This window comes from Suncus etruscus, chromosome 10 (assembly GCF_024139225.1).
Source record: "Suncus etruscus isolate mSunEtr1 chromosome 10, mSunEtr1.pri.cur, whole genome shotgun sequence".
In the NCBI taxonomy this organism is placed as follows: Eukaryota; Metazoa; Chordata; class Mammalia; order Eulipotyphla; family Soricidae; genus Suncus; species Suncus etruscus.
Window position 1 is genome coordinate 54,739,786 of NC_064857.1, and position 18,574 is coordinate 54,758,359.

The 18,574-nt window shown below is 48.6% G+C and overlaps 1 protein-coding gene across 1 annotated transcript in view; it reads right to left on the minus strand.

The window, feature by feature from the left end:
* Positions 1 to 18,574, minus strand: part of CCDC13 (coiled-coil domain containing 13) — a 42,453-nt gene extending 23,879 nt beyond the window's left edge. The window contains exons 1-8 of the mRNA XM_049781658.1: positions 18,357 to 18,574; positions 15,412 to 15,560; positions 11,313 to 11,455; positions 9,695 to 9,784; positions 7,890 to 8,006; positions 6,426 to 6,530; positions 3,233 to 3,394; positions 828 to 1,004 (exon numbers count right to left, since the gene is read on the minus strand). Of these exons, the coding sequence (XP_049637615.1) occupies positions 828 to 1,004; positions 3,233 to 3,394; positions 6,426 to 6,530; positions 7,890 to 8,006; positions 9,695 to 9,784; positions 11,313 to 11,455; positions 15,412 to 15,560; positions 18,357 to 18,574 (1,161 nt within the window). The remainder of the gene's footprint in view (positions 1 to 827; positions 1,005 to 3,232; positions 3,395 to 6,425; positions 6,531 to 7,889; positions 8,007 to 9,694; positions 9,785 to 11,312; positions 11,456 to 15,411; positions 15,561 to 18,356) is intronic.

Here is an 18,574-nt window from a genome sequence, read left to right on the forward strand (position 1 = left end):
CTAAGCCAGCTGTCCCCTATGCATCCCAGCCAAGTCAGATAGGACTACCCCCACTCCAGGAGGTGAGAGGCTGCCTCAGGTCCCAGGGAGAAAATGCCAGGCTGGGTCTTGTGAAAGCAGGGCTTTTCATCAGATCAAATGAGCTTGAGCTGAATTCTACCATCTTGGATACAATTTCTAAGGGGAGTTTTCATTTCTCTTCTGTGAAATGACTCTGAGGGTTTGCCATGGTATCTTTGTATCATAGACTGTACCCTGAGTGCCTAAAGTGGGAAAAGGAGACCCATGCTCTCACTGGCACCTAATGAAATTAACTTGGGTAATCCCAGACTCCTCCCTTCATCCATTTCTTTCCCCCTTTGAGGGGTCAGAGCTACAATAGGGTTAAGACACTTGTTTTGCATGTAGCAGACCCAGGTTTGCTTCCCGACATCCCATATGGTCCCCAAGCCCACTAGGAGTGATCCCTGAGTGAAGATAAGCTCTGAGCATCTCTGGTGTGACCCCCAATTTTTATTTGTTTATTTTGGTTTGGGGCCACATCCAGCAGCTCTCAGAGGTTACTCTTGGCTCTGCACTCAGAAATCATTCTTGGGACCTTATGGGATGCTGGAGGTCAAACCCAGGCTGGCCACATAAAGGCAAATGCCCTACCTGTGGTGCTATCACTCTCCCCCACAAATACTTCTGTCCTCTTTGGAGTGGAGTGGTGGGGCAAGGGTCCATGCATGGGCATCTGGATGACCTTGTTGGGTTAGGAGAGTATTGTAGTGGCTGGGTGTTGGGGCTCTGGCTGGACGAAGGCTCATCCTTGGGGATCCCCGTACCATGAGGGCGTCGATGAGTTCATCGTCGTGCTTGCCCTTCTCCACTAATGTCCCCATCTGACTCTTGAGCGTCTTCACCTCCCCAGCCAGCACCTTGTTTCGGGACTTCACGCCCTCCAGCTTCCTCCTCGTCTCTTCCAGCTCCTTCTGGAGGGCGTCTCGCTCACCTACAAGTTTCTGCAATAAAAAAAAAACAGTTGGGGTAGATGGATGGGGGAAGGAGGTTCCCCCCATCCCCATGCACCAGGGAGGCCCAAGAGAAGCAGAGATGGGGACACAGCAAGTTTCTCAGGGTCATCACTTCCTGCTCTTGACTAAGCCCAGGATGATGCCCCTCTCCTGAGCCCACAAACCCCAGTCTCCCAGCAGCAGTTTGGAGAGAGGGTGGATGTGTCCAGTCCTGAGTCAGGAGAAAGAAAGTGTCACAGAGGCTTGAGGGCGGGAGTAACCTTGAGCTGGGATGCACCCTGGCACGCCTCACCTGACCAGGAGTCAGAGGAGAAGGATGCGTCACTCACAATACTTGCATCTCCCACACAGCCCTGCTCCCCCTTGCACACTTTACTGTGCCCAGCCTCGGTTTCTTCTCCACACTTCCTCAAAAGCCCACAGCTTGAAGCAGGGAGGGACACTGTAGGGAACCAAATGTCCCGTGCCCATTTTCACCTGGCCTCTTCTCTCACTGAGTCCTCTTAGCTCACTTCTGGCCCTTCCTCCCTGTGCCAGGGCTGGAGACATATTGCCTGGGGATCCCGGCCTCTGCCTCCTCCAGAAGTGGGCCCAGGCCTGACCTGGTTGGCAGGATGACCTGCCCCTTCAGAAGGGAAGAGCTGGGCCTAGAGAAATAGCACAATGGGTAGGGCATTTGGCTCGCATGCGGCAACCCAAGTTCAGTCCCCAGCATCTCATATGGTCTCCTACACCTGGCGGTGCTCAGGGGTTACTCCTGGCTCTACACTCAAAAATCGCTTCCGGCTAGCTTGGGGACCATTTGAGATGCTGGAGATCAAACCTGGTCAGCCATGTACAAGCAAATGTCCTACCCACTGTGCTATTGCTCTGCCTGCCTTTATTTTGAGCCAGGAATAGTTTTTGAACACAGAGCTAGCAGTAGTCCCTGAGCTACACTGGGTGTGCACTCCCCATAAAAGGAAAGATGTTGGGACATCTCTGCCTTCAGCATTCTGCATCCCTCTTTCCAGCCTCCTGTTCATCTTGTGGAGATGTGTGATGAAGCAGGGCCCAGCCTATGTCCAGCTGCCTAGTTCGGGGCCTGCTGCTCTCCAACAGGAGTCTCAGATCAGCTGGGAGGCTGAGGGGGCTACTCTGCCCCTGGCACCTCCACTCACTTCTTGGGCCCAGGCTTGAAGCACTGACTCACTCTCCCCCCATACATACACCACTTAGGAGAGGTACCTCAAACTCCACTGACAGAAGCATCCTGCACCCTGTGCCTGGATTGCTGGCTCTACCCCAGGTTGGAGACATTCAATCTAGGACTTGGCCTGAGCAACAGGAGAGATCTTTGTGGGGACAGGGTTGGAAGAGAGATGCTAGGAGTATGGAGCACTCTCATGGCCAGAGAGAAGTCAAGTGGACCTGGGCAAAAGTGACGAGAGGGGCCGGAGAGATAGCATGGAGGTAGGGTGTTTGCCTTTCATGCAGAAGAATGGTGGTTCAAATCCCAGCATCCCATATGGTCCCCCACGCCTGCCAGGAGCAATTTCTGAGCATGGAGCCAGGAGTAACCCTTGAGTGCTGCCAGGTGTGACCCAAAAACCAAAAACCAAACAAACAACAAAAAAAAAAAGTGACAACGAGACCAAGTTCTCACACTCTAGAACCATGTGTGCCTGAAGCTAGTGTAGCCCGAAACCAAAGCTTCTCAATCTGGAGCCGCCACAGCCAGGGGTTAAAATGCCATTGAGTGTGGGGCCACAGGGAGAGCTTTCTAAATGCATGACAACCAAAGATGAATCAAAATCAAAATCAGGCACATCGTGAAATTGGGTGCTCATGGTGGCACTTGCCTGGGCTGCATTTCTTGGATGAAAAAGATTGGCAGTGGAGTTTCCTGGGCCCATCACCAAGCAGGGCCAGCATACTTGTCCCCTTGTGGCATCAGCCCCTTTAGAGTTCAGCTTCTGACATGCGCAAACATCCGTAAGCAGCCAGCAGTCCCTTCTACCACCCAGATCCCTCTTCCACAGGCCACTTTCAGGCCTGGCATCTCAGTGTGGTCTTTAAGGGCCCACCCAGAATCCCTCCTAGGGAGGACCAGGTCAGGTTCACCAGCCTCAGAGACACCTCAGGATATGAGGTGCACACCAGGGGCCAGCCTCAGCTGCTTCCTGCTTGACACGGGTCTCCACCTTCACTTTCGGTCCCCCAATGCAGGCAGTTACCTCCCAACCTTCCTGCTTCTCCTTCTCCAGTGTGCGGATTCGCAACAGGTTCTTCTCCTGTACCGACAACTTCCGGTGGTCCGAATAAAGCAACAGCAGGTCACTGTCTGTCCCTGTAGACCGGCTCCGGGTCTGTCCCAGCTGCTTCTCAAGCTCACGGACCTAGGGCGGAGCTGTAAGGTTCAACCGAGATCCTAAGGGGAATCCCTGAAGACCTCACCAGATAGGGAACTCTGCTGGTCCCCACCCTCTGGATGGAGAGGGGTCTGAAGTGACACTGAATGATCCAAAGACTGAGAGGACAGAGGCACAGGTTAGCTGGGAGCCTAGAAAGCTCTAGTCTCTGAGGGGACGTGGAGGCGAGGCCCTAGGCTACAGGGACAGGAAGAGTGTTGGGTGTGGGTAGAGGAGGAACTAACAGACAGGACCTAAAGTGGGGTCCAGCTGCTGGTGGTACTTGGAGGGGCTGTGTGGAATAATGACCCCAGGGCCTTGTTCATGGAAGACCTATGCTCTACCACTTGAAATTACTTGTTTTTGTTTTAGGGTTACACCTGACTCAGAGGTTACTCCTGGCAGTGTTTAAAGTGCCAACGATCAAACTTGAGTTGGGTCCATGCAAAGCAAGTTCCCTACTCGCTGTATTATTGTTCTCCCCGCCCCACCTACCACCACCACCTATTTTAAACAAGTGGCACAGGTGATTTTTAAAACCAGGTGACCTGAAGGATCCTGAGGGACCCCACAGATGCCCTCAGGCCTGAGCCAGCATCCTCATGCCAAAGGTCCTGGTGCCACCACTTAGATATATAGCTTTATTGGATACCTGTTTGTTACCTTAAAAAAAAAATGGACCAGAGGGCCGGAGAGATAGCACATCAGTAGGGCATTTGTCTTGCACATGGCCAACCCCAGATGGACCTTGGTTTGATTACTGGTATCCCATAGAATCCCCCAGTCTGCCAGGAGTGATTTCTGAATGCAGAGCGAGGAGTAACCCCTGAGCACTGCTGGGTGTGACCCAAAAACAACAACAACAACAACAACAACAACAACAACAACAACAACAAGAATGATAGTGGTTCATCCCTGGCACCGTATATGGTCCCCCGAGCTAGCCAAGAATAATTTCTGAGTGCAGAACAAGGAGTAACCCTGAGCAAATACCATGTGTAAAGGGATAAAAAAGAATCTTGTTACTTGTAGTCATCTGAGCACCAACAGGTGTGGGACCCTGAAGTTTGGGCCCAGGTCTCCTGACAGCTGCTTGGGAATTCCAATCTAAGGGACCTCAGGACCACACCAGGTGGTGCATAGGGGACCTGGTGCTGGGAATCAAATCAGGCTTGGTTGCATGCAAGGCTGCATGTGCCTTAACTTCTTCTACAGTCCCTGGACCCTGGTTTCCATGCAAGACACAATACAGTGATGAATAAAGGTGAGTAGACTGGGTCCAGGGGCAAAATTCACCAAGCTCTTTAAGAAAACGCACATCAGTGCCCTCGTGTGGCACAATGTGGAAGTCCCTCTTCGGCATGGAAGAACACTTATTTTTCATCTTTTGTTCTGGTGGTGCCAGCACTGGGTGGACGGAGCTCAGGGATCACTCCTGGCAAGGCTTAGCAAGGAGACCGTGCAGTTATGGATAATGAAACCAGGGGAAAATATACACTTCAGCCCTTTGAGTATCTCCCCAGACCCACTGTTTTCTTCAACTGTACAATAACCATGGCTATTGCTATGCTGAGTGTTTATCATGGCCAAACACTGTGCTGGGTGCTTTACAAATGTTATTTGATTTCATTCCAACAAGTCACTTCTAATTAGCTTTTTTATTTAATTAATTTTAATTTTTTTTTTTTTTTTTGGTTTTTGGGCCACACCCGGCCTTGTTCAGGGGTTACTCCTGGCTGTCTGCTCAGAAATAGCTCCTGGCAGGCACGGGGGACCATATGGGACACCGGGATTCGAACCAACCACCTTTGGTCCTGGATCGGCTGCTTGTAAGGCAAACGCTGCTGTGCTATCTCTCCGGGCCCTAATTGGATAATTTTTACAAGAAGACCACAGCACATAGACTTGAAGCAGTTGTTCCTAACGGCACCTCACTTGTTAGATGCAAGGACAGAGACCAGACTCAAACTTTTCAAGCCAGGTCACACACTGGTCAGGAATCACAGTTTGGGGAAGGCTTTTTGCCTTCATTTTGGCTTCAAGGACCCAGCAGGAGAAGATAAAAACCACTCAGGATCTGTGCATCAAGTCCCTGAGGAGGAAGTGGGTGTGGTTGGCCAATAGCAGGGGCTAGGTACCCACTCACTCCTTTCTTGTCTTGAGATAACAGAGAAACCCCACTACAGTCAGCCTTCACAGGTATCTGCCATGCCAGACACCCTGTGGGCATTTGACTCCTGGGGTCTCCCAACAACCCTGTGGGGCAGGTCCTGTCATCGCCCTATAATCAGATGAGAAAACTGAGGCCCCTGGTAGAAGGCTGGAACTTGATGCCAGGCAGAATGACTCTTAGTCTTTAAGAGCTGCTCTTAAATGCTTGAACATAATAATGAGATGAGGGCTGGACAGATGGCTCAATGGACATGCAAAGCATGAGGAAGACTCAGGCTCAACCCCCATTATCAGATGGTCCTGAGGTCAGCTGGAAGCAACCCTCAAACACAGAGGCAGGAATCATCTCTGAGTATCCCTGGGTAGGGTCCAAAAGCATACACAAAAAAGAGGGAGACAAGGCTGGAGTTTTAGTGGATAAATCAAATACTTGAAGCATCTGGACCATACTGGAAAAGAGCTTGCAAGGACAATGGGACTGGAGTGAAGTGAACCAAAGATCTTGCTTGCACTGGTTAAGCCCCTTGGTCTGGCACCTGGTGTCACATAAGAGCTTGTTTGTTAAAACGTAAATGAAAACCAGGTTGGTTGGAGACCAATTGTATATTCTGCAGAGGTAGAGATAGTATAGCAAGTAGTTCCTTTACTTTGCATGCATGGGTTTGATTCCCGAGTGCACCAAGAGTGATTCCTGAGTGCAGAGTAACAAGTAATCTCTGAGCATCTCTGAGTGTGGCCCCAAACCAAAAACAAAACAGCCTCTTGGGGTCTTCTGGAGAAGTTCTGTTTCCCTGATGTGGGCATCTGAAGCCCTTTGTCCAGGGGCAAGTGTCTGACGAGTGCTCACCTTGCTCTGCAGAACCAGGATCTGCTGTGCCCGGCCCCTCCAGGTGCCTGGCGAGGACAGAAGCTGCTGGACATTCACATCCTCCCCAACCTCGTTGACCAAAACCTGAAAAGAGCAGAGCCAACAGGACCATTTGTCAGAGTGGCTAGCACCCTTTCGCTGTGGCCTGGGCCAAAACTCCCTGAGGGCTGGCCTGCGCCTGCCCAGCCTTCCCCAACCAAGGCTAGCTGATGGGAAAAGTTTCCAACCCAGCACCCCAGCATTTCCGGAGATGCTCCGGAACAGCTGACAATGCCCTGGGGAGCCTTGACACCCTCAGGGATGTGCAGGGAGTTCAAGCTGACTGCAACTGCTTCCCACTCAGCCCGGGGAAGGGCCCTCTCTGAGGGCAGCCAGGAGCATGTCCTGACTGTTGACCGGGGCGACTAGTTCCAGAAGCGCCCTGCTCCATGGCTGTTGAAGGGCTGTTGAAGCCTCCTTCTCGGAGGCTTGTATGTGTAAAACAGCGGGCTTAAGCTTGTGCCCTGGGCATTCTGTCACGGAAACCCAATCTTGCGTGCTGGGCTCTGGGGCTGGTTTCCACAATAGAGCACTGTTTGGGAAATCTTTGGTTGCACAGTTCCAGCAAGGAAGACAAATGCCAGAGTATTCTCTATGTAAATAAAAAGAAATAACAGCCCCATGGGACCTGTATTCTGGTTTAGTCTTTTTCTTTGAAAGGGCCCTTTAATCCCTAGATGTGTTCCAGAGTCTGGGGTTGGGGGCGACTGCCAGGTCCAAGGTGGCTTTCAGAGCAGAGAGTTTGAATAAAGGGAGGGGCAGGAGCAGTGGTACAGCAGTAGGACATTTGCCTTGCATGTGGCTGACCTAGGATGGACTGCAGTTCGATCCCCCGGCATCCCATATGGTCCCCCAAGCCAGGAGCGATTTCTGAGTACATAGCCAGGAGAAACCCCTGAGCATCATCGGGTATAGCCGAAAAACAACACAACCAAAACAAAATAAAACAAAAAAAGAAGTCGAAGGAACTCTCCCAAGAGAGTAGCACTATCCATGTCTAAGCTGGATACAAGGGCACAGAGGCAACCCTCTCCCCTCAGCTGAGTGGGCCAATTGTAGGGCTAGTGACCCAATTGGAGCCTAACCCAAAATACTGTGTGATACCCATGGGGTACCATTCAATCCCCTTAGCTCCTCCATCCCCCTGGCTGTTTTTCTTGTTTTTGTTTTGGGGCCACACCGGCAGCGCTCAGGGGTTACTTCTGGCTCTGAGCTCAGAAATTACTCCTGGAAGGCTTGGGGGACCATATGGAATGACCGAGATCGAACCCAGGTCATCTGCATGCAAGGCAAATGCCCTACTTGCTGTGCGATTGCTCTGGCCCCCAACCACTGGCAACTTACTCATAAGGTGTTCCTCAGCTGCCTCCCACCCAGGCAACCTGAGCTCTACTTCCATGCTACCTTCTGTGCCATGCGGAGTTCCTGCTTCACTGACTGCAGCTGGTTACGGAGCTCACTCATCTTCAGGTTTGCTGCAGCTAGCCTGTCCTGCAGGACCTTGATCACAGGAGCCTCTGGCTGGTGAGGAAGGATGGAAGGAAAGGGTCACTTGTGACCTATATATAGATCATCACTGCTGCCCCCAATGCCTGTTGCCCCTGGGAGGTAGGTTCCACACCTGCCTTCAGGGAGGTGAGGCAGAAATTGGTGGGGCAGACCCCTCTAGGTAGAGATGCCTGCAGGCTCGCCCCTACCCAGACACTGCATCCTGCCGAGATGTTCTCCTGCACTCACAGGAGTCACCCCAGAGAACCGCCTTCTCTTCAGAATAAAGAAGGAACCAGTTCCTTCCTAGGAGGCAGTCCCAGCTTGGCTGAAGGGCCACAGCCACGATAACTCAGGGCTCATTCCCAGAACCCTTGGGCTGTGCTTTGGCCTCCCTCCCATGACACTGCTCCCAGAACAGAAACAAGAGTATGTTTCAGTTTCCAAACGCTTGTCCAGAGGTTTGATGAACCACAGCATCCCTGGAAATACTGCCTGGTGGGACGACAGGCAGTTTGAGGTCAATTTTTCTCAAACCATGTGACCTGTTTCTTTGTCTTTGATAGCTGCCTCCAGATTCACAAAGAGTATAAAAGGGCAAGTGTGTTCAAACCATCCAGGAGTGGTGAATGTGATAAAGACCAGAAAAGGAACAAATGACCTAAGTCCTAAGGTATAGAGCTGTTGGGGTCGGACCCTGATCCAAACATGCGCACAAGCACACATAGGCACACACACAGACTTTCCAGGGAAAGACCTCGGGGTAGGTACTGGATGTGTATGTGGTGGTGGTAGGGGCTGCTCTCCTCTTAATGAGGCATAGCAAGGGCTCTTGGGAACATGGGGCAACAGATCCAAACACAGGGAATTTGGGGCAAGTGATAGTATAGAAGGTAGGGTGTGTGCCTTGCGTGCAACCGACCCATATTTGGGCCCAGGCACCCATATGGTCACCTAAGCATGTCAGGAATGATCCCTGAGTGTAGAAACAGGAGTAAGCCATGAAGCCACTAGATGTATTTCAAAAATCAAAATCACAAAAACAAAAACAGAGGTATTTGAGGCATTCTGTGGGCCCAGAGGCCCTGGCACCCAATGAAAAGTTACTGTAGAGGACTGAACTGGACTGATGACCCACAGCCCTGTCCTTAGCTGCTGCTTCTTTGCAGGAGTAGAATAAAATACATGTTCTGAATCCTCACTGCACCACCAGGAGGTGAAACCCAAGTGCAGACACCAGGAGCCAAATGGAAGCAAACATGACTTAAATGAGAAACAAATGTGCCTCCCACCCACCTCTGTGGGCTGGTTCCCCTAACAAGCTGCTTGCCCTCCCTTTTCTGCTTCTGCTGCTCCTCATCCCTCACCTCTTTGAATCTATGAGCTTCTTCACCACCACCCCTCCTAATTTGCTCCTGGTGTCCACACTTGGATTTCACCTCCTCGTGGTGCTGTGAAAACTCAGGACACCGGGCCCCATGGGACCAGGCTGGCCCTCCTGGCCAGAAGGTTCCAGAGTCTCAGCAGCCTCATGTCCAAAAGTGTCCTCTTGAAGATGGGAGTTGATGGGATCATCATTGGCCTAAGTCACTGTTTCCTGGATTGAGCAGGGGGTCGTGGTCTTGCAGAAAGGTGGGTGTGTACATAAGGGAAGGTCCCCACTCCACACTTCCACACTACCCCCACCACACAGACCTCCCAGCATGTTAGAGAATACATACCAAGATCCTCTCTCCTGTGGATCCCTTCGGCAATTTGCCCCCTGTCGTGGAGGTACCCTTGGCTGGCAACCTGGCTGGAACCATCTGCAGCTGGAAGGGGAAAAAAGCGGGCAACTTACTGAGGGTGCTCTGGGTCTGCCATCAGTTTGTCCATTATGTGAGGATCTTTTGTGGATAAGTTTTCCTTTGTCAGCCATGCATGTGTATAGGTGGTGGGGTAGGATGTGGGTTTGATCCATTGCCAAGCCCCACTACACAAGCACACCCTGAACGATGATCCTGGACAGGATTGGAGTGCTTAAGGGAGAATAGCTACCTCACAAGTGGTGGATAAGGAAATGAGAAACTCCATGTTAGAGATGAGGAACTAGAGCTATGTCATAGACAATGCTGCCTGGGTGTTCACAGGCTGGGGCCTGAGCCTACCCCTGGTTGTAGCTACTTCACTCTGACTGGCTGCCCACTATTCACAGGACAGTCTTCGTTGGCCAGGATGGGACCAAACTATTCACCATCCCTCTGACCTGTCCTGCTCCCTTTGTCCTCACTCAGGCATTCACACCAACTGATCTCTCTACAAGGAACCCACCCCCTAATTCCCCACTCTGCCCCTCACCTGGACATATCCCCTTCCTCTTAGAAGACCAAGGATAGACCAGGCCAGTGCTGCTCCCCCTCTGTCCAGGCCTTACTTGGAGCCTGCAATGTTTCTCCAAACATATGTTTGGAATAGAGCCCTCACTTATAGCTGGAGCAGAGACTAAGGAAGATTCTGGAAAACAGCAGACTTGGAAGTTGGTTGGCCTGAGAGCGCCTCTAAGCCTCTTCCAGCCTCAGCATCTTTTGTTTCCGCGAAGTCACATCAGCTCCCATTCGTTTAAGAAATCCTTAATAGCTCCCACAGGACTGCCAACTGCCTGGCAGGGTTCCTACTCAGCTATGGGGAGCCTGTTCTCTGGGAGTGGGCAGCAGAGTCTAGGAGGGACAAAGGAGACCCACTAGGGAAGGCTCTGAGCTCCCCCTTCAATGAACAAGGATATAGTTCAAGTCTTCCACAAAAACACTATTCTAAAATTACTTTAACTTGGATAATGTTAAAATAAACAAAGTTCACTTTCCTCTAATGTTACACTATCTCAAGGTAATGGTCTATGTGTTACTGCCTTGGGTAGGCAAAGTTTTCTAATTTGCTCAAAACAGTGAGCAGGTGGGACCAGAGCCATAGCACAGTGGGTAGGGCATTTGCCTTGCACACAGTTGACCTTGGTTAGATCTCCAGCATCTCATCCAGCCTGCCAGGAGTAAATTCTAAGCACAGAGTCGGGAGTAATCCCTGAGCACCACCAGGTCTGGCCCCCCAAAACAAATAACCAACAACAAAAAAACCTGGAGCAGGTGAAGGGGCAGGCCTGAGACTCACATCCAGGTAGTAGGGTAGTGTAGTATTTCATCTCAGGCCCAGCAGCCCCTCCATGAGTGGTCCCCGTACAACCCCCTCAGGATATGTGAGAAACAGAGAAACTAGTTGCAAACGCTGACCCACAGAACCCTTCAGAAGGACCCAGAGCATCTAAGTGTGGCCCCCTCTCAGGAGGCGGAAATAACCTAGGCCCCTCACTTCCCGCTCCAGCTCCTGGATGCGATTGTTCAGCTGCTTCACTTTGCTCTTGGCACTCTCGGATTCTGCCATCAGCATCCTGTTCTTTTTGGACAGCTCCACGATTTTGGTAGCTATTACGTCCCCAGCAACACCGGCCGTCCCTGAAAGGAAAGAAAATGGTGACGGCCCTTAGAAGCACAAGACATGAGTGCCTAAGGCCAAATGTAGCTCATGCAGCAGAGCACATACTGAGCCTATGCAAAGCCCTAAGTTGGAAGGAACCCAAGCACTGTATTACTCCCTGGGGACGCTTCAGCACCAAACCATAAGGTTAAACTTTGCCAAGAGTAGCCTTTCTGTAAACAAGGAAAAAGGAAGAACCCAGGATACTGATCGCTTGGAATGTCTGCTGCACTTCAAGGATGTGGGAGTGGCTGGACACCAGAAGCCAGAGGTGGGCTGGAGTAGAGGGGACAAGGGCAGGGTGTAGACAGGAGGTTGGACAGAAGACAGGCTGAAAAGGAAGGGCTGAAATTCCTGTTCTCTCTGGAGGGTAGTGTCCCCTCTCAGGGAAGGGCAGTTCAGTGCAAATAGCCTTAGTTTCCTGAATGCTTCTGAAACCCATGGTGCAAAGTGACAGACACCTAGGCAAGCATACCTTTCTAAAACACAAACTTCAGGCTGAAGTGACGATTGTGAGGGAGTTTTCCTTACGCACAGCTGACCTGGTTTTGATTCCAGGCACCCCAGATAGTCCCCCAAGCACAACTCCAGGAGTGATTTCTAAGTGTAGAGCCAAAAATAACCCCTGAGCATTGTTAGGTATGGCTCCAAAACAATAAATAAATAAATAAATAAATAAATAAATAAATAAATAAATAAATAAAAATACAATATTTTTTGCAATAACAATACAGTATCATACTTTGTAGGTTTAATATCTGCTTCATTGCCAATCAACATGAGTATTACTTTTCACCCTGACTGATAGCCCCACTCCCCTGGACTTCCTCCTTCTCTGCTAGAAACCTTAACTTCTCTCTAGTCCAAACTTTATCTGTTTCATTTAGCTCTGCATACCAAAAACATATAAATTGTATACATTTGCCTTTTACAAATTATATAAGCATTTGTCTTTTCTGTCCTTTTTTTGTTTTGTTTTTTTGGGGGCTTACCTCCCAATTCTGCACTCAGTGGTCACTCCTAGAGGTGCTTCATATGTGGTACCAGGGATTAAATGAGGGGAGGTGGGCAGCATAAAAAGGCAATTGCCTTAACCCTGTACTATCTCTCCAGTCTGCAGTGTTTGTTTTTCTCTGTTTGAGTGTCTACTTTTTGTTTTGTTTGGGAGCCACTTTCAGCAATGCTCTGGAGTCATTTCTGGAGAAGATGGAAGTTGGTGAGGTGCGCTGTGATACAGCCAGTCCTTCAGTCAGCTCCCCAGGTGCTGAAGGCCTCTTTTGGATAGGACAGTGATGAGCCTCAGAACAGACTGACAACTGGCAGGGGTGAACAGAGGTTCTTGACAGTTTTCCAATCTATCTATCCAAGCTGGCTGCACTTGCCCAGGCAAGGCACTGAGTAGACAATGAAAGGACAAGGACAATAAGTTGGACAATGAGAAGATCTGAGGAAAAAGGCCTCAGGAAAGACCCAGTGTCCTGGACTGTCCACAAGGAGTAAGGATCTACTGGTACCAAGCTGGACACTGGCTTTCTTACTCTCTTAGTGGGAGGTACTGAAAGAAATAATATGAATGAGGGGACTGGAGAGATAACACAGCGGTAGGGTGTTTGCCTTGCATGCAGCCGAACCAGAACAGACAGTGGTTTGAATCCCGGCATCTCTTATCATCGGTCCCCCAAGCCTGCCAGGAGCGATTTCTGAGTGCAGAGCCAGGAGTAACCTCTGAGTGCCGCCAGGTGTGACGCCCCTTCCAAAAAAAAAAAAGAAATAATATGATTGTATCCCTGGAGAAGTCATCTACACTAGCAGCTACAAAAACACAAATGAATTAAAATTGAAGGTCTAGTCTCTGACTGGATACTGTTGAAGGAGGCAGCTCAGAGGGCTCTAAATAAAAGAAACAAGAAAACTGGAGGAGAAAATCAAATGCAGATGAGCTAATAGTCCAGGATACATGTTCTGGGCTCCTGTCTCTACTATGGAATCCCCAGCAGCACAGATCCTGGAAGCAGCCACCAGAAGGAGGTCTAAGAGAAGGCTTCCCTGCTCTGAAGGGCAGAAAGAGAAAACAGAAAACTCTTTGGCTTGGTTCTTATTCTTTCCCAGCCCTGTCTCTAAGCCAGCCCTAGTCCTTTTTCCAAGTTAGCTCCTGTCTGCAACCTCATGATACTGGGGAAGTAGTATATGGGCAAGCAGAGCGATTTGGGGAGTTGGGTAAACATAATAGGCTACTTTTGTATCCTCTAGTTCTTTAAAGCATGTATAAGGATTGAAAGCAGCTGCAATAAAAGGAGAGGATAAAGAAATGTATTGGTGGTAAAATTCTTCATTCCATGTGATGTGAGAAAAAAGCAGAGCAGGTAACTAAGAAGCTATGCATTTTGTATTTTTAGTTTTTTCTGCATTTTATTTTTTTTTCTGCTGTTGCAAGAACAATCACTAAAAAAGTAGACAAAGATCAAGAGCAGGAGCCAGAGAGATAACATGGAGGTAGGGCGTTTGCCTTGTATGCGAAAGGACGATGGTTTGAATCCCAGAATCCCATGTGGTCCCCCGAGCCTGCCAGGAGAGATTTCTGAGTGTAGCACCAGGAGTAACCCCTGAGCGCTGCCAGGTGTGACCCAAAAACAAAACAAAAACAAAACAAAACAAAAAGATCAAGAGCAAAATGAATAGAAGCAATGACTAAAAAACCTAGCTATAGTGGAAATGGTGTCTCTTGCTTCTGAAGTGGTTTAAAAAGTCACCTGGATTACTCTGATTCTTCTGTCCATACCCCAAAGTGGAAGATGAGAAAGGGGCCTCAGAATGATTCAGTGTGAGAGCTGTATTTCAGGAATCTTCAGGGAGGGACAGAAGACAGAGTGGGTCAGGTAGAGCTAGCTGAGTGTTTCTATTCTTAACAACTCTGGATCTTTTCTTTTTTCTGTTTTTTGTTTGTTTGTTTGTTTGTTTGTTTGTTTGTTTTTGTCACACGCAGTGACTCTCAGGGGATACTCCTGGCTATGTGCTCAGAAATCTATCCTGGCTTGGGGACCATATGGGATACCGGGGGATTGAACTGTGTTCCATCCTGGGTCAGCTGAGTGCAAAGCAAATACCCTACTGCTGTGTTATTGTTCTGGCCCCTCTTTTTTCTGTTTTTCCCAGAAAGGTGAAATGATGGAGGGAGATGTAACTGCCCTCAGGTACAGCTTCCCCATGTTTCATAACAGCCCTGCTCCTGTGTACGGAGTCACCTGTAAAAGCACTACCTCTTCACAGGCCAGGAGGGACAACCTGGCAGGAGCTGGTGACACTTACCAGGTATCAAAAGGGCACACATGCACAGAGGACAATCAGGACTTAGGTCCCTAAGAGATCAAGCTCATGCTCATGCCCACTGACCCACTGTCTACACACTCCCCATAACCACAGAGAAGTCCCTACAAGTCCAGGGGTCATCCCAGAATAGAAGTGCGAGGGCCCACTCTTGACACTACCCAGAAAGCCTCTTGGAATGACCAACCCCTTGCCTTGTCTCCCTTCTTGGAGCAGCTATGGTTGGGGCTGAGAGAAAAAAAGGCATTTTTCCTTTGACCAACACTTTTCCACACAGCACAGTGTCTACACACAGTAGCTGTGCAGAGCACTAAGTCACAGGAGTCCCTGCTGGCCTACTAAAATGGTAGCAGGCATCAAGAGGCCCATGTCATGCACCCAGAAGGGTCTGTGGTCTGTCCCACTGCCCTACTCTTCATCTGCCTCATGTCCTGCTGCTTGGGGGTCCTAGGAAGCACTCTTCCTGACCCTCATTTCCAGACCCTATGGAAAACAGGTGGCCAAGGCTGACCTTGGGCCCCTGAACTCTGAAACATGATGCCTATCCTGCACAGCAGACCCCACTGCAGCAGAGCTCCAGGAAGGGACCAGAGAACACTGGTGGAGTTACCTGTGAAGGCAAATCTGTCCTCTTCTATTTTCTTTTTGAGGTGTTTGATCTCAAAGTCCCTTTCCTTCAGCAGTTTATATAGTCGTCCGTTCTCATCCACTGTTTCTCTGAGCTGATCTCGAAGCTGTTGAATCTCGTCTTCAAACACCCTATAAGGCAAATGCAGAATCACAGGGACTAAGGGGCAGAACTAAGGCCTCTACTGACCAGGTTTGTGGCCTTGGATTAGGTACTGTGTAATACTGACTGGTCTGCACAGAACAGAAGGGAAAACTAAAGGCACCCCATTTGAAGCTGTTAGCAAAACAGTGATAAAGCACAGACATGTTCATGCACACACATACGAATTAGAATTAGTCCATTCTAATGAAGGGATACCATACCAACCATATTACCTTTATAGGAATTGGCTAAAAATAAAAATCAATATTAAAAAGGTGGGCCCAGAGAGATAGCACAGCGGCGTTTGCCTTGCAAGCAGCCTGGTTGGTTTGAATCCTGGTGTCCCATATGGTCCCCCATGCCTGCCAGGAGCTATTTCTGAGCAGACAGCCAGGAGTAACCCCTGAGCACTGCTGGGTGTGACCCAAAAACCAAAAAAAAAAAAAAATACAAAGGTGGCATGATATAAAAATCTAAAAACTCAAACTCATTATCTGCTTGAAACTAAAAAAAAAAAAAAAAAACAACACACAACACATTCCTAAATTATTTGGGGGGGGGGGCTATGGGAAAATCAGAACATAAAGCATTTAGAGAAGGACAGTGGTTCAAATCCTGGCATCCCATATGGTCCCCTGAGCCTGCCAGGAGCGATTTCTGAGCATAGAGTCAGGAGTAACCCATGAGCACTGCTAAGTGTGACCCAAAAATAAACAAACAAAAAGAGCATGAAGCATGTATTTTTATATAATAATGCCAATGCATTGCATTGCTTCAGAGAAGGAAGGGAGTTGTTTTTGTACAATATAAGTTGCCTTGCAAGGCACTTTTCTGTACCTGAAATCATGAGAGACATATGGTGAGTCCCTGATCTCTTTCCTGTTAGGCAAAGAACAAAGAGTCCCTAGATATTGCCTGCTCAGAAAGTTAAGTTACAGCAGCTGCAAGTAACAATAATTACTAATAAATAAGGGGACTGAGAGACAGCATGGAGGTAGGGCATTTGCCTTGCATACAGAAGGACGGTGGTTCAAATCCTGGCATCCCATATGGTTCCTTGAGCCTGCCACAAGCGATTTCTTAGTGTAGAGCCAGGAGTAACCCCCTGAGTGCTGCCAGGTGTGACCCAAAACCAAAACCAAACAAAACAACAACAACAACAACAACAACAACAACAAAACTCTAGTAAATAAGCACTGTATATACTCGAGTATAAGCCAACCTTCCCTAATTTTATCCTAAAAAGTGGGAAAACTTAGTGACTCAAATAAGCAGAGGTAGAAAATGCAGCAGCCACTGGTAAATTTCAAAAATAAAAAATATAGGGCCCAGAGAGATAGCACAGTGGTGTTTGCCTTGCAAGCAGCCAATCCAGGACCAAAGGTGGTTGGTTCGAATCCCGGTGTCCCATATGGTCCTCCGTGCCTGCCAGGAGCTATTTCTGAGCAGACAGCCAGGAGTAACCCCTGAGCACCGCCGGGTGTGGCCCCAAAAAAAAAAAATATATATATATATATAGAGGCTGGAGAGATAGCATGGAGGTGAGGCATTTGCCTTGCATGCGGAAGGATGGTGGTTCAAATCCTGGCATCCCATATGGTCCCCCAAGCCTGCCAGGAGATATTTGCGATTTCTGAATGTAGAGCCAGGAGTAACACCTGAGCGCTGCTAGGTGTGATCCAAAAACCAATATATATATATCCAAAAACAATTACAATAATTCAGGAATCAGTAAATAAATAATAAGTAAATACATGATTACATTTACAATACATGCTTATTTGATATCCTGTATACCATTAACATACCACATTAACCCATAGTATTCAATGGCAACTTTAATAAACCCTAAGGATTTAGGATTTATAAACATTTATTTACATGGCTTTACTGCCTTAAATGGGTTTTTCACTTAATTAAATGTGCCATTGAATATTGTGGGTTAAATAGTTCAGTGACATCCAGTTCAGTTCAGCAGCCTACCTCTTCAGCTCAGCCACCACTTGTGGACTGAGCTAAAGCTCCGTCCCCTCCAGCAGAGAGCAAAAGACCACTGGAAACTACTACGTGCATTTAATTCAGTGCGCTCCGAGTATAAGCCGAGTTCGGGTTTTTTCGGCACAAATTTGGTTATTGTTGTTATTCCATTAGTGAGTGACATTTCCACCAATTCTAGTTGCTCTGATTTAAGCAAAGATGTTTGGGAACCAGGACTAGGGTTAACTAGGAATAATAATTTAGAAGCCCTGTGAATTTTTTCAGTGAGGAATTTTTTTCACTGAGTGTATTTTCACCATCGAGGAAACTTAATTTTTTCACAATTTTTTTCAGTAGAACATTTTGAAACATAATAAGCCATAGGAAGTAGAATTCAAAAATTTAGAAAACAGGTCCTGGGTGAAACAAGCAAAGATACAGCTTAGCTTATGTGATATTTCACTAGAATGACTAGCGGAGAATTTTACATCAGTACAGACTCTCTGTCTCGGATAGCCAACATGAGGGAAGATATATCTATGTAGGACTATCAGAATGAAAGATAAACAGGAAGCTTCTTCAACTCTGTCACTAACTCAACAAAGCAAGGAGCCCACCCAGAGCTTCCTGCAGGTGCAGACTTGTGTGCTTTTGAGGCTCAGTGTCAGGGACAGGAGATGACAGGGAGATAATGCTGGTGAATTGGGCACAGTGGTCACCTGTTAGCCATAGGAACCAGTCGACAAGCCCCCTCAGAAACCCCACTGGCAATGTTCCCAGGAGTGTCCAGACCTGCATCTCTTTACCTCTGTTGAAAGCTGCTGAGAGAATGTTGCTCCCTGGCGCGGAGAACGCTGAAGCCATCAGACATCTCTGGGGGCTTATTCTGGTCTTCCACTACTACGAGGTTCAGCTCCTTTTCTTTTCGTTTCTCCATCTGCTTCTGTAACCTTCTTTGCTGCATCTCCTGCATGGCCTTGAACTGGAGTCGCAGAGTATCCTGTGCTGTCTGGTCTGCCGCCAT